Genomic DNA, 15154 nt, shown 5'->3' with positions numbered 1-15154 from the left:
AAATGGATTTTTAACTCAGTTATATGATTGGTTTTGGACTGTAAAATAGTCTCGGAATGTTTCATGAAGCTGTGATAAGTGTTGCACAATATAGTTTTGTACAGTCTTATCAACACTGATTTTGTTGAATGCTAAAAAATCGTTTATCTTTTCAAAACATTGCACATCTCTTTTTTGTATATACTTTCTGCAAAGATCCAGTTTCAAAATCATTGCTTTGATTTTGTTGTTAACCTAAAGATATGTATTTTTGTTCTTTGCAATGAAATATTCAGTCCATTCAAAAGAGTAACTATATCAACAAGATATGCCATAATTTTCATCCAAATTTCATCCTTTAACTTGGATGCAAAGTCATGATTTTGTTGACAAAAAAATTCTTACCTCATCCCTCAATTCATAATATCAACTTAAAACTTTTCCACATGATTACCATTAGACTTTGCAATCGGATAATTCCTTGCAAAGTGATGTAAATAATTGTGAATTCAATTCTCTTGATTTAATAAAATTAATGATTTTAACTACATTGTTGAGTACTTCTTTTAATTGATCTGGCATTCGTTTCACATCTAAAGCATGGCGATGAAGGCAGCAATGTGAATGCTGAATATGAGGAGCTTTGAATTTTATTCATGATATAGCACTTTTATGTTCTCCAAGCAGGGACTTTGCTCCATCAGTACAAATGTGCAAACACAAATTCCAACATAATTAATTTTTTTTTGTCGATATGTACATGTCAATAATTTCAAAAATATTTTCCCCTATCGTTACTGCCCGGAAGAGGTTTACAAATAAGAATATCCTCTTGAACAGTTGAATCAAAAATATAACATATGAGTATGAGTAATATTGCTATGCCAGCAACATCAGTTGACTCATCTAATTGTAATGTAAAGCCATGTAATGAATTTTTTAAACGTCTTATTAAATTTTTTCCCAATTGTGTAAGCCTCATCTGCTTTGGCAATTCGATACTAACAAGGTGAGATGCTTCCAGCGATGCTTTATTTTCAGAATAAATATACTCAAAAAACATTTTTCTTTTACTTTTCAGCTCCTCACATATGCACTTAAAATATTCAATATTTTTATCCTTTAAATGTGGGTGATTACTTTCCAGATGTCTTTGCAATTTTGCAGGGTTCAAACTGCTATTCTTCACCACTTTTTTTGGTGATGTGGATATCGACAATCTTTCGACAGTCAGTCTATAGTATTCAGCTCATATTCATTTCCAGTCCACATAAATCCAAAGCTTAAATAATTGTCATCATATTTTCACTTCTTACAACCATTTACATTCATAGAAATTTGTCTTCCTGTGCTGTGCACTTAGTTTGTATTTGATGCAAGTGACACAGAAGTAGAAAGCAGAGACATTGATTGCACTGTTGCCGAACTATTATTACCTTCTTCAGCTTTAATAGATTTTAATTTTCCCATTTTTAACCAATTCTCTTTATTGGAGCTTCACATGTGAAGCAGAAATACCTGCAAACAAAATGAAAAATAAATTGTAATATTTGTAAATGCAAATAAACAAATAAAGCATTAATTAAAAATGCACATGGTGACAACGGCCAAGCCTACTGAATAAATAACTATAAATACTAATTTAAAGGTTAACCCATTAATACATTTATTATGAAATATTAATTATATATACCGAGTGCTTGACTGAATGCATAGTATTAACTTGAAAACTACAATATATATTTGTTGTTTAATTTTATTTCTGTGTCCTAATATACATATTATGTATAAATAAGAAAATGAAGTATATATACCTACCATTTGCAAAATTCAGGCTAATTTGTATATAAATACGCTTTTTGTCACAATCAGCAGCACATGCATATGCTGCTGATTGTGACATGATTGTGTTTTTCTGATGCATATGCACAAAATTGTCCATATGCATCAGAAAACCAATAATAATACTCAACTCGAATCAAGCAATGCACTGCACAATATTTCTACAGTTGCTTATAGTACAGCCATAGCCAAAGTCACAATAAGCGGTAGTAGAGTGCTTCCAATTAAGGGTCCTGGTAATATGTAATTTATATAGAAAACAAATGGCTCTTTAAAATTGTTGCAAAAATTTTTGTTGCAATATGCTCAATTTTTTTCTCAACTGTAAGTGCTATTTTAATAAATTTTTTAAATAATATAATTATGAAAAAAATTTAAATTATAATTTTTTCGAAACTTCAGAAAATGTCTCACAGAACCCAGTTTGAATATCACTGACATAGAGAAAGCCTTTGATACCACATGGCATTTTGGTATCCTGAGAGATCTCCATTCGCCGACCGGGCTAGCCGAGTGGGTAAAGTGCCTGCCTGGCAACCCAAAGGTCGCGGGTTCGAATCCCGCCTCGGGCTTGGATCAAAGTACTGCAAAAATCTTGGGAGGTGCATTATGGCCACAGAAGCCGATGCGCCAACAACTACAAAAAAAAAAACAAAGATCTCCATTCCCTTGACCTATGAGGCCACCTACCATATTTCATACAGAATTTCCTTCGGCATGGGTCTTTTCGAGTTCGATATTGAGTCCCTCTCGCAAACATATATATACAACAAGTCCCGCAGGACTCTTTTCTCAGTGCCACCTTATTCTCAGTAAGAGTAACTTGTGATCAAAAATATTCCAACACTGTGAATTCATACCTCTATGCCAATGATCTGACTGTTTCTTGCAGTTCACAGAACATTGGCTTCATTGAGCGGCAGCTCCAAATCTCAATAAATAATATTCAGCTATAGATGACACAGAATGGATTTTGACTATCTTATCAGACATCTAGAGTCGTTTAATTTTGTAATAAATGGAAGATAGATCCAGAGCTGCTAGCATGACTTGCCCCTATTCAACATTCTGCCCTTAGGATTGCTATAGGCACTTATAGAACATTACAGTTCAAAGTCTTTATATTGAAGCCCATGAACTTCCCTTAAGCCTGAGGAGAAAGATGCTAGTTCTTAACTATGCAACTAAAATTTAAAGTCTACCTATCCACCTTATTAGACCTATATTTAATGATCCACAGTTCACAATGTAATATAGAAATAAACCCAGGGAAGCTCAGCCTGCTGGTATCAGATTGCAGGCATAATTAAAAACTTGGAATCTACATCTTGACAAAGTTCTCCAAGATCCGAACAATCCAGATCCTCCATGGTCCTCTATTAAACCATTCTGTGACAGTTATTTCCTAACCTGGGGAAGTGCTCCCTTGCAAACGTCAACATACAACAACTCCATATTGTCGACACACAAAACTATCTGTATTCTTACAAAAATATATACTGAGTCAAAATCTGACAGTGAAATGGGTACTGCAGCCATCTTCCATCATAAAACCATATCCAACTTCTGACCATATCCAACCATATCCAAACACTTCCGACTGAATGCAGCAGCTATACAGTCAAATTATGTGGCATCAGGCTTGCACTAGAAAATATTCTCCATCTCTCCATCCAAAAAAGTATGATATAATGGTCTCACAGAGTGCATAAAATCCAAACTGAAGCATATCCAGGAATTGCAGCAAGTGGTCATCTTCTGCTGTATCCCAGGCCATGCTGGGATATCAAAAAACAAATATGCAGACTATGCTCCTAAACATCCATTCAACACAGAATTGTCACATTATTATATTCCATATCTTAACTACAAATGCTATATACGAAAAATATGTAGGTAACAATGGACACTTCTATGGCAAGCTCAAACACATAATAAACTCTGTCAAATAAAACTGGAACCACAGTTATATATGTCCAGCTTCTGTGCAAATAGAAAGGAAGAAGTCATTCTAGCCAGAGTGTGAATCGGTCACAGTCAGCTCACCCATCTTTTTCTTCTCACTGGAAACAATCCTCCGCAGGGCACACTCTGCAACTCTCTGTTCACAATGAAGCACATTCTTGTTGAATGTGTATTATACACTCATGTTTGAAAAAGCCTTATTCAGTTTTCTCCAAAACCTCGAAGAGCCTTTGACACTTGGCTGTATTATAAGTAAGATACAAATCTTCCTGAGTTTTTCTGCTTCCTAAAATGAATACATCTGTATGATAGTTTTTGACTGTCCTTACAGCCACCATGTGTGACATTCATCTCGTTGATAGGGGCAATATGGCCTAAGTAGCCATTGCACCAGAAATAACAAAACCAATACTATAAATGATGATGCTGATGTATTCTGAATTTCATCTCAGAATAATAAAAATTCTTACTGTGCTTGAACTTCAAAATAAACATGGCAACATTTTGCAGTTGCTTTAGAAATAAGGCATGGTTGCATTCTCTAATTCATTTATGGCATTGGGAAATTTGTTATGAAGTTACTGGATTGTCTTTTGCTATCCATGAGAAATATTTGCAATTCATTGGTAAATAGATGGCGAACTCAAAAAAAGTTTCTTTATCTTATAGTTCTTGCATAATGCATTCAGCTGACATAAGACATTTCAGTTATTATGTTCATGAACAGCATTCAGTGCAGAAACTTTAATTCATTTGCATTTTACCAGAGGAAAAATAATAATAATAATAAATGTAAATAAACCTTAATAAATACAAGATATGATCAAAACATTTGAGTACTGACTTTGTCTTGAAATTGGGGTGTCATAACAAGTTTCTCTTGTTGCAACATGTTCAATTGTTTGTCATATTAAACTCATCATCTTCATCAAATTAACGAGACAACCTTCAATTGTATCATTGTTAATTTTGTGTATACAAGTATCTGCACATTGATGGAAGTGTGAAATAGTCTGAAATAGTGTTCCTTGAACAGAAGGTATTTTATATTCTTCATCACATTTTAAAATTAGTGATTTTACTGAGCAGTGAATTTGCATCAAATTTTGTTTCAAAGGAAAAGTGCAAGAAGAATCCTCAACAAGAATCCTCACTCTGTTGCCCTTTAACTTTAAAAACCAACGATTTCATTGCTCAAATTTGTGATCTGATCAGGATTAATTAATGTTTAACTGTTTGTGAAGTTGCAGTGACATCAGCATTTTTTGTAGGTCAATCAATTTTAACACAAGATTTGAGAATGTGACACATTTCAGCAAAGTTTGTCTTGCACTCTCCTTGATGACCACACAGAATGGTGAGTTCTCACATTCCAGGATTTTCATCAACATACTGCTATTAATTATGTCATTTACATTGTTATGGTGACAAATAATGAGTGTATGGCCATGGCCTGAAAACAAAGGCCCAGTCCTTTTGATGGAAGACTCCAAAGCCAAAAAAAAGAAGAAATCTTGAGAAAATGTGAAGGTCTTTACTGTATTTTTCGAATAAGGTGGTGTTGTTCATTCTGAATTTGTCCCTAATGGTCAAGCAGTAACCCAAGAATACTACAAAACAGTTTAAAGGCTATCACGTGATGCTGTTTGGAGTAAGGCACCGAAAAATGTGGGCTTCAGGGAATTGATGAATGCATCGTGACAAAGCCCATGCACACTTGACAGTTTCTATTCAAGAATTTTTTGTGAAGCACTCCGTTAAATTGCAATTTTTTCCCAAGGCCCCTGAAAAGGACACAGGTTTTCACAGATTGGAGAAATTTTTCAGAACATGACACAGTAACATTCAGCAGTTTCAAAAGAATCTATCAAAAATGCTTCCAGAAGCTGAAGAAGCATTGAAATCTTCTTGACATTGTTTATACAGTGTCACAAAGACTACTTCAAAAGAAATCCGTTCGAATAGATGATAAGCGTCATTATTTCCAAATATTAAATAATTTGTTTAGTCCTCAACCTTTTTGATCACCCCTTGTAAATAAATCTCCATTACTATAGGGATTAAATCACACAGTGCCTGGAATAACTCCTGATATGGCATGCAATCAGGAGTTAAAATAAATATTCCGGCATGTTCACATAGATCAAAGGAGTTTACAGTTAATCATTATGACAAGAATGCAATCATTAACTGTGTTTAGCAGTCACATGAGCTCAAACCATAGTGAGCTCGAGTACGTATACTACTGCACTCCTTTGTTAATTAATCAGTTCCATCAGGTTGTCATTTCGAGATATTCAATGATTTTTCCTTATGATAGCATTAGACTGTATATCTTATGGATCTTTGTTCACTAAGATAGGTGTTCATAAATTAAGAATTGCTCTATAATATGTCATCTCTTGTGTTTTATCAGTTTGTGTTGCTTTGGTATGTAGTTAAAATTAATTAATCATTTTAACATATAAGAATTAATCATGACAATAAATTAAAAAACTTTAATTTTCACAAATTTTAATTATCAGTAGACTATCCATTTGTATTTGTATCATAGTATGAGTTTTTCATCAATAAAAAAACATGCTGCTTTAAAAAGCTAAAGCAAAGTTTTTCAGAGAAGCAAATTACTGTACACAATTGCCTAAAATAAGTTATGTTGCTGAGGATGGTTTACTAATACACAGCGGATGCATTTTTAATCTTTTTTTTTTGTCTTTTTTATAGGGAGTCAAATTATTCTGTAGTGCTTCAGTAAATTCTCAACCATATTTAGTTTTAAAAGAAAGAGCCAAGTCACCTGATGATAAAACTATTTTCATAAATCATGTTGATCCATTGCTTTTTTCTGAAAGGAAAAGTTTTGTTCGTGAACATTTTCAGCTCTATAGGAAGTCACTTGATGAAAACAACTTCAATAATCAAATGCTCTTGCTTATAACTAAACGAGATTCTGGTTATCCATTATACCTACATTTAGTTTGTGAAGAAATCAGAACCTTTGGAATATTTGAAAGTGTAAGAATTTTTTTATAAATGAAAATATTATAATATATCATTTGAAAATTGTTAAAAAATTTTCCTTATGTTGTCTGTTATATTCCTTATCAGTTCTGGATTTTATAACCAACATAATTCAAAATAATCAGTATAAAATGTTACCATAATACTCATGCATTATCTTTCTAAACAATTGTTTTTAATCATTAATAAAATTTCATACCTGCTGATAACTTGAATAATGTTTCTAATTAAATTTTGCTTGTTAAGAAAAAGTTGACATTATTTCACTCTCTGTAAAATATCTCAATTTTCCTTGCCATTAGCCTCATACCATTATATTATTTGAATGATGAGTTTTAATTATTTGTAAAATTTCACATGTGCTAATAATCTAAGTAAGAATATAATTAATTTTTAAATTACATAAATGACTATTATTAAATAGTCATAGTATAATTACAAAGAACAAGCAGAAATCATACAGACCAACCCCAAATGGTCCCATGTGCAAAGGTTTATATTTATCTGTTGTTGAAAGCAAATAATTTTGTGTCATCATTTTTTATAATGTTGGTTTTTGAACAAAGATCTATAACATTTTGCTGTTCAAATCAGCCTCAGCCACTAGACGTGATTGTGGAAGCATGCAATGAAGCATGCAAAATTTAATAAAAACAAGAGGTGGGATATGTGAATGTTACACATGCTTCAGAGATGGACACAGGATGATGCAAGGTGTGGGAGATCTTCCTGGTGTATCTTCTTCACCAGGAATCACTTGCTGATAGTGCTCCAAATCACATTCAGCCACTTCAAATTGAATCTGCCCTGCCTCCATTTTCCCTATTGGTTCCACCTCAAAGAATCATCTAAACAATGTCTTTGTAACATTTTCTTAATGATGGAAATAGTGTAAGTGAAATAGATAGTGTAAGTGAAAAATACAAGAGAAGCTTTGAAAACAGGCAGTTTTTATCCGGTTTACATAATTTGATATTGTTATGCAGTGGTTCTCAACCTTTTCGGATGAGGTATCTCCTAGAGTTCAGCAAGGTTCTCAGGTATCTCCTAGAAGTTCAGCAAGTTTCTCGGGTATCCCTTAAGATTATCATAGGTAACTCAAAGAAAGGGGCGTTTTTTCAGATTTTTGCATGTGTGTACTGTATTATAGTGGAACCAAAAAATAATTGTTACTCTTAAAAATGTAAACGTTTTTTTTTTTTTTTTTTTGTTAGTTGTTGGCGCATCGACTTCTGTGGCCATAATCCACCTCCCAAAGTTTTTGCATTTTACTCTGATCCAAGCCCAAGGTGGGATTCGAACATGTGACCTTTGGGTTGTAGAAGAGAACACTGTCCCTCTTCTATAAGGCAGTTTTCATCCCGGTTATCACCTATGCCTCTGGAGTCTGGTACAAGAATGCCAATACAGTAGTAAACAGATCGTGCCTAAGAACTATCCAGCGCTCTCTTCTCCTTCTGTCCTTGCGTGCCTGTCACACTGTCAGCACCCATGCGCTCCAGGTCCTCACTAGATCTCTTACACTGGACTTGGAGATTGTTCGTCATGGGTTGCTCTATCAAATAACCAAATGAAGAGCAGTTACCTGCGCAGGTTTCACCACTGACCCAGCAAATAATAGAAATGCTGAAAAGAAGAGACTTAATGAACATCTAACAGACACCTGGCAAGAAAGATGGCAGACCTCAACTAAAGGCGCTGTCACCAAAAGATTCCTCCCGGATGTCAGAGCCTCCTACCCCCTCACACATATCTGGTTTTCACTGGGACTCTATGCTACCTACCTCCTCACTGGACATGGCTCCTTCCAGAAAAAACTACATGACTTCAGAATTTCAGACTCACCTCGCTGCCACTGTGGAGAGGATCAGACGTGGGAGCACCTTGCCCACAGCTGTGAAATCTGCGAGGACTTCAGGAGAATCCTAATAACGAGACTATGCCTCAACTACCAAAATCAAGAACACTTCACCCTACAGAATGAAGAAACTTACAGAGCCCTGACTCAATTTGCAATGGACCTATTTACCAGGTAGAAAGCGCTACCACCACCTTAGCATCCAAATCAATAGGTCATAACAACCATGACTGCCAAATGTTGCTGCGCATCATTGAGCCATGGATTCTAACACCTTGGACCAACTTACACAAGACTTGACCAACAAACCGTCCGGAGTACCGAACCCAACTTGATCCCTCACATCTCAAGTAGTCAACTGGTCTCCCCACTTGGTTAGGACAGTACTAGCAGGGCAATCAAAGACAGGGTCCACACATACCTTGACAAATTCCTCATCATTGATTCCTGGACCAACTTCTCCCGATCAGACGTGGCACATCTCATCAAGAAGAGACCTACCATCGGTCCCTGGACTTGGACTCCCGGTTTTGACCACTCCACTATTCGTTATCATGGACTACTGGACCAGCCTTCAGTCTGTATGCGACACAGACTCACCAAATGGAGTCCCAATGACGACACCTGGACTAGACCTTCCTGAACATGACCCATCCACCATAGCAGCACTCACACTGCTGGAATTCCACCAAGTGTTGGCTCCAACTAACTGGCTGTGCTAGCTGTACCTATCCTGCACTTGCAGGGTATCTCTCTCTCTCTCTTTCTCTCTCTCTCTCTCTCTCTCTCTCTCTTTTTTTTTTTTTTTTTTTTTTTTTTTGGCTTCTTTCTTCTGTTTCGTACCATCCGTCTTTTTGCCCCCCCCCTATTTTTCTCTTACACAATGATTTTTTTTTTTTTTTTTTCTGTGGGGAAGTGGTTTTTTTTTTTTTGTCCACTCCACTCTTCTCTCTGGTGAGGCACTGGGCATGCCACACTGTCATCAGGGGCCATCTTCCCTGTCGGGCCCCCTTCTTCTGTTTCCTACCCTCCAGTCTTCTGCCTTACTTTTCTCTTGCACAATGGTTTTTTTTTTTTTTTTTTTTTTTAATGTGTGTGTGTGTGTGTGTGTGTATATATATGCCCCACAGGTCTAAATCTAAATACATCAAAATTATTGCCCGACCTATTTGGCCCTAGAACAAGTTATCAGTGAACAACCCTACGCTCTGTTAAAATCACAACCGTTGCTCAGGAAACAGCGATCATCTCATTTGCAAATCTGGTCCTAGCCACTGAAATCCCAGGAAAGTAGGTGGCAGGACCCACCACAGTATTCTAGCATCAGTGGTGCACCCGATCAGCCTCCCCATGGTACGGTGTGGTAACGTCGGGTCCCACTAGGGGCTCGGTGGCTAATAGACCAGAGGAACAAAGAGCACAACACAATATACAGCACATGACGCCCACATACTTCAAATCTCTGGCCCCGATACAATGTACACCCGTGGAGATGGGAGAAATCCCAGGAGCCGTTAAACACTAACATACCTTATATACCTTTGGGTTGCCAGGCAGGCACTTTACACACCTGGCTAGCCCTGTCGGCAAAATGTAAACTGAAAAAAATAAAAAATAAAAAAATAATTAAGTATTATTAAGACTCCAAATTAAAAAATAGGCTTACTCAGTGAATCTAATGAGAGACCTGCTGCAACAGATTTTTAGTGATTTTGCTGAAATAGTGTGTCAAAGCTGATAATTGACTGAATGTCTACTGAAGCATGAAGTCTGTTTCTCTTTTTTGATTTTGTGTCACAATATTTGGCAAACCCACATTCACATAAATAAGTCATAAATGGTAGAAGTTTACAAAATGCTATGTCTGCTATGTCTATAAAACCCCGGGGGAAGATGAAGTTACTGTAGAGTTGTTAAAATTGGGAGGAAGAGACATTACACAAAAACTGGCAAGACTCTTCATAAAATGCATTAGAAAAGGTGTGATGCCTAAAGAGTGGAATAATGCAATCCTAGTTTTGCTGCATAAGAAAGGAGATAAATCAGAAATTGGAAATTATAGACCAATTAGCTTGTTATTCCACATCTACAAGTTTTTCACAAGGGTCATTACTAACAGATTAGAAAGAATACTTGATGAGAATCAACCGAAAGAGCAAACTGGTTTTAGGACAGGATTCTCCACTATGGATCACCTTCACGTAATATCACAGCTAATGGAGAAAGCAAATGAATATAAAACACCATTATGCCTGGCATTTGTGGATTATGAAAAGGCATTTGACTCCATACAGCATAAGGCAATGTTTCAGACAGTAGAAAGACAAGGCATAGATACCCCATATATTATGGTTTTGAAGAAAATATATGAAAACGCTACCTCCTTTATTAGAGTAGACAAAAACAGTAGCAAATTTAAAATTGAGAAAGGAGGTCAACAAGGAGACAATATCTCTGATGTTGTTTAGTGCTGTCCTTGAGGAAGCTTTCAGAAGATTAGACTGGTTGCATATATACATATTTGGTTTTTAGGAGCATTAGCAACTAAGGCCATATTGCTCCGAGAATATGCGGTGGTCATTCCCTGACCTTTCCGCATCCTCCGTATTTGGTGGTTACAGGTTCGAACCCCGGTCTAATCAAGAAGCGTGTGCTACGCACTGCCGCTCCTGCCCACCTGGCTACGGAGGCGCCAGACTGGTTGCAGAAAGGAATCAATGTGGATGGAGAGTACCTACAGAGTCAGCGAAAGGGGAGTGCAGGGTGTGCACCGCACATGGCCCCATGGGTGGTCCGGCCCCACGCTGGCGATGTTTTTTTTTATAATAAATTAAAAATTAAAATATTAGCCTAAATTTTATTACTTACATTGAACCCTGATTCAAAAAAATTGTACTTTACAGTAAGTCACAAATTTAACATTAGTTTTCATCCTCGTGCTAAATGCAAACATTGTTTTTTATTCTGTCTCCTTCTAACACTAATAAAATTGCATAAACCATCCTACTACGGGATGTAAAGTTTAGTCAAAACAATAAGCAGGTTAGAAGGAGTTCGATAGCTATTTTCTAGACCCTCCGGGATATGTTTATGTGCTACACTTTCACTCAAATCATTGGTCGAACTGCGCTGAGGAGGGAACGTATTTTCATGAGCCAATTAAGTATATACACATCACAGTTGAGATTTTAACAGCTGGTTCCTTAATGCCTTATTAGAATTAGGGTCGTTTTCATTTGTGTCCACAGATTCCTCAGTCGTTTTCAGTATAACGCTGACAGCGGACGTGTTTCATGCGTAGTGTGCGATGTGACGTTAGCGTTCTGGCAAGTCATTTTTTTTCCTGTTTTGTGCGACCTATAATCTCTCTTGGTAAGTAATATTTAACTAAAAGTTTCATCTAGTTTTCCTCGGTTTTTGTCTAAAATAAAAAGTATCGTATTTTCTTGCATAAACCGCACAACTTTTTTCATAAATCTTGGTCAAAAATTTGGGGTGCGCTGTTTACGTGGGTATCGTTTATCGAGTACCCTATCTTTTTTTCTTAATTTCACCTTCCTAAATTTGGGGTACGCGATTAAATACGGCATTTTATTTTGAAAATTTAAATTAATAAAACTAAATTAGAAAAGTAAATTATAGAAAATGATGAGCAGAGATAGACTTTAGAAGAAAATATGTTGGCGGGGCTGAAAAAGAAAGAAAGAGAAAAGCTAAGGAAGAATTTATTAGTAGCCTAAAAGGATCTATGACTAAGTATTTGAAAAAATAACCTGACGCTCTAGTTCTAACGAATTGCACGATGATAAGTGCATCACAGTATACAGATGTACCTCCACATATTGATATCACAGGTCCTGACATCCATGGCGATATGGAAAACAAAAAAGAGAATTCCAACACAAATCAGGATCTTTCTCAAATGCAAGATCCAGGGCTCTGGCCCGCAAAATTGAACTCAGGATACAGAAATTATTTACTGGAGATTTACAGTTAAAACAACATTGCGGACTTACCCAAAAGATGAATCAAACAGGTGTTTTTCTAATGTTTACTACAAAAGAAAAATGAATAATGGCGAGATCATGGAATGAGAGTGGCTTGTTTACTCAAAAGCTGCAAATGCAATTTTTTGTTTTCCATGCAAGCTTTTTAGTTTGGAAGTTACAGGTAAGCTTGGGAATGAAAGATTAAATGACTGGCAACATGCTAGCTCCCGGTTAAAAAAACATGAAACCTCCAACAGTCATTTTAAAGCAATCAGCAGTTGTCAAGAAGCAAGAACACAAATTTTGAAGAAGTCCTCTGTAAATATTCAAAGCCACAAAATGTATTTAGCAAAAAAACAAAAATGGAGAAATATTCTAGATAGTCATATCTATAATAAAATACTTAGCAGAGCATAATTTGGCTAAGGGGTTCCTCTGACCTATTATTTTCACAAAACAATGGAAATTTTTTAGGTCTTGTAGAACTTTTGGCAAACTATGATCTCATTCTTAAAATGGATCATAGTTTGCAGCAGAAAGAAGTAAACATAGAAAAAATCTCTATCTAAGTAAAAGTATTCAGAATGAAATAATTTCTTTAATGGGCAAAAGAATTATCCAATCAATATCTGAAAGAGTTCAAGCTTCAAAATATTATTCATTGATTTTGGATTGTACTCCTGACATATCTCATGAAGAACAGCTTTCATGCATTTTATGATATGTTTACATATCAGATAATAACATCGAAATAAATGAAAGTTTTACTGGATTTTTAATTGTAAAAGATTGTACTGGAGCTGGTTTAGTTGATACATTGGTATCACACTTAGAAAATTTAGGCCTTAAACTATCCAATTGCAGAGGCCAAGCCTATGACAACAGGGCAAACATGAAGGGTTTTAGATCTGGAGTGCAGGCACAAATAATGAAAAAAAAATCCAAGAGACTTTTTTACACCTTGTGGATGTCATAATTTAAACCTTTTTTTTGGGGGATATTGCGAAGGTGTCACCTAAAGCAGTTACTTATTTTGGAACTGTTCAATGTGTTTATATGTTTCTTTCTGCCTCTAATTACAGATACAATGTGGCAAAAAAATATTTATCAATTACTCCAAAAGCATTATCAGAAACTCGTTGGGAATGTCGCATCAAAAGTGTCAATGCAATTAGATTTCAAATTTTAAAAAATTCTTCAGGTATTTGAAGAAATTATAAAAGATTCTAAGGATCCTAAAAGTGTGAGTGAAGCTAATTCTTTACTAAAAGAAACCAGTTCTTTTCCTTTTATTCTTTCTAATGCAATATGGTATGAAATTTTAGTTAAAGTAAACAGAGTAAGCAAAATTATGCAACAAAAGGAAATGCAAATGGATGTAGCTCTATCCCATTTGGACAATCTCAATAAAATGTTAAAGAATTTTAGAACTAGATGATTCTGGCTTAAAATTGGCAAAGGAAATTGCTGCAGAAAATGTAATTGAACCTTTTTTTCCTAAACAAAAGTGGTGGTCTTGCATACGTAATGGCTTGTTGAACTAGGACTGACTTGAACAAAGAAACAACATCAAAACGAAGTCATGACCTGGTCTTCAGAGATGGCGAGATTAGAGATGAGGTGTCAGAGGTCCCCACTGTTCAAGACTGTACAGTCAGTGTTGTCTACAAGGGTCAATATTTATCCAGCGACAAATTTCGAAAGTTCATGTGTCGGGGAATTGCAACAAAAGACAATTGGTCGTAAAGGGACGCCCGGCTTCTGCTCTTTTGGCATTCCATAAAACTGGGAAAGTTGACATCCAGTTGAGTGTAGCTGCCAGCATGTAGGTTTAGAAATCTTAGATTTTAACCAACTATAGATTAGACTGTTGACATTGGCCTCCCACCACTCCAAGACCTTGATGGGAGGGTCATGCTCTGATTCATAAACGCTGGCATCTATGAACTGGGAATATTGCCGTGGAAGAGCTGGAGAGCTGCACATTCTCAAACTTATCAGTTCCCATCGCCTTCTGATGTCTGTATGTCGATGTTTTCATTATCATTCCCTGGGGCGCAGAAGCCTCAACTCTCTATCGCCCTTCATCAAGTACACTATCAAACTGGAGTCAGACGATGCCCTCTCCTTTCTGGATGTTCTAGTATAGCACGTGGCACACATTTAAGAACTTCGGTTTACTGTAAACCAATGTGTACTGGCCAATTTACCAACTACAAATCAGCACATGCACACAACCAGCTTCTCAGTACTGTGTGTGCCCTATTCGCCCGTGCCTATACCCATTCCAGCTTCATAGATGAGAGGCGCAATGAAGTTTTGAGAGTAAAAACAGATCTATCCAACTGTGGATACCCTGCTTGTGCCGTAAACAAATGTGATCAGGCCCTCTGAGCTTGCCGCATACCCCAGGGCCTCCCACAATGATAGTACAATCTTGACCACCTTTATCTCCTATTATCCTAGTGTTTCACAACACCTTTCTAAAATTCTGCACATT

General features: G+C 36.2%; 1 protein-coding gene across 3 annotated transcripts in view; it reads left to right on the top strand.

Annotated features, from left to right (window-relative positions):
* Positions 1–15154, top strand: part of LOC150090805 (telomerase protein component 1-like) — an 827340-nt gene that overhangs the window by 462246 nt on the left and 349940 nt on the right. For all 3 annotated transcript variants that reach the window (XM_090372947.1, XM_090372938.1, XM_090372956.1), the window contains exon 26: positions 6511–6801. In XM_090372947.1, coding sequence (XP_090229073.1) covers positions 6511–6801 — 291 coding nt within the window. The remainder of the gene's footprint in view (positions 1–6510; positions 6802–15154) is intronic.

The sequence above is a fragment of the Mastigoproctus giganteus genome, chromosome 1 (genome assembly GCF_048544385.1).
Source record: "Mastigoproctus giganteus isolate SK-2022 chromosome 1, ASM4854438v1, whole genome shotgun sequence".
NCBI classification, from domain to species: Eukaryota; Metazoa; Arthropoda; class Arachnida; order Uropygi; family Thelyphonidae; genus Mastigoproctus; species Mastigoproctus giganteus.
Note: the sequence above shows the minus strand (reverse complement) of the source record. Positions and strands in the feature narration are given on the sequence as shown.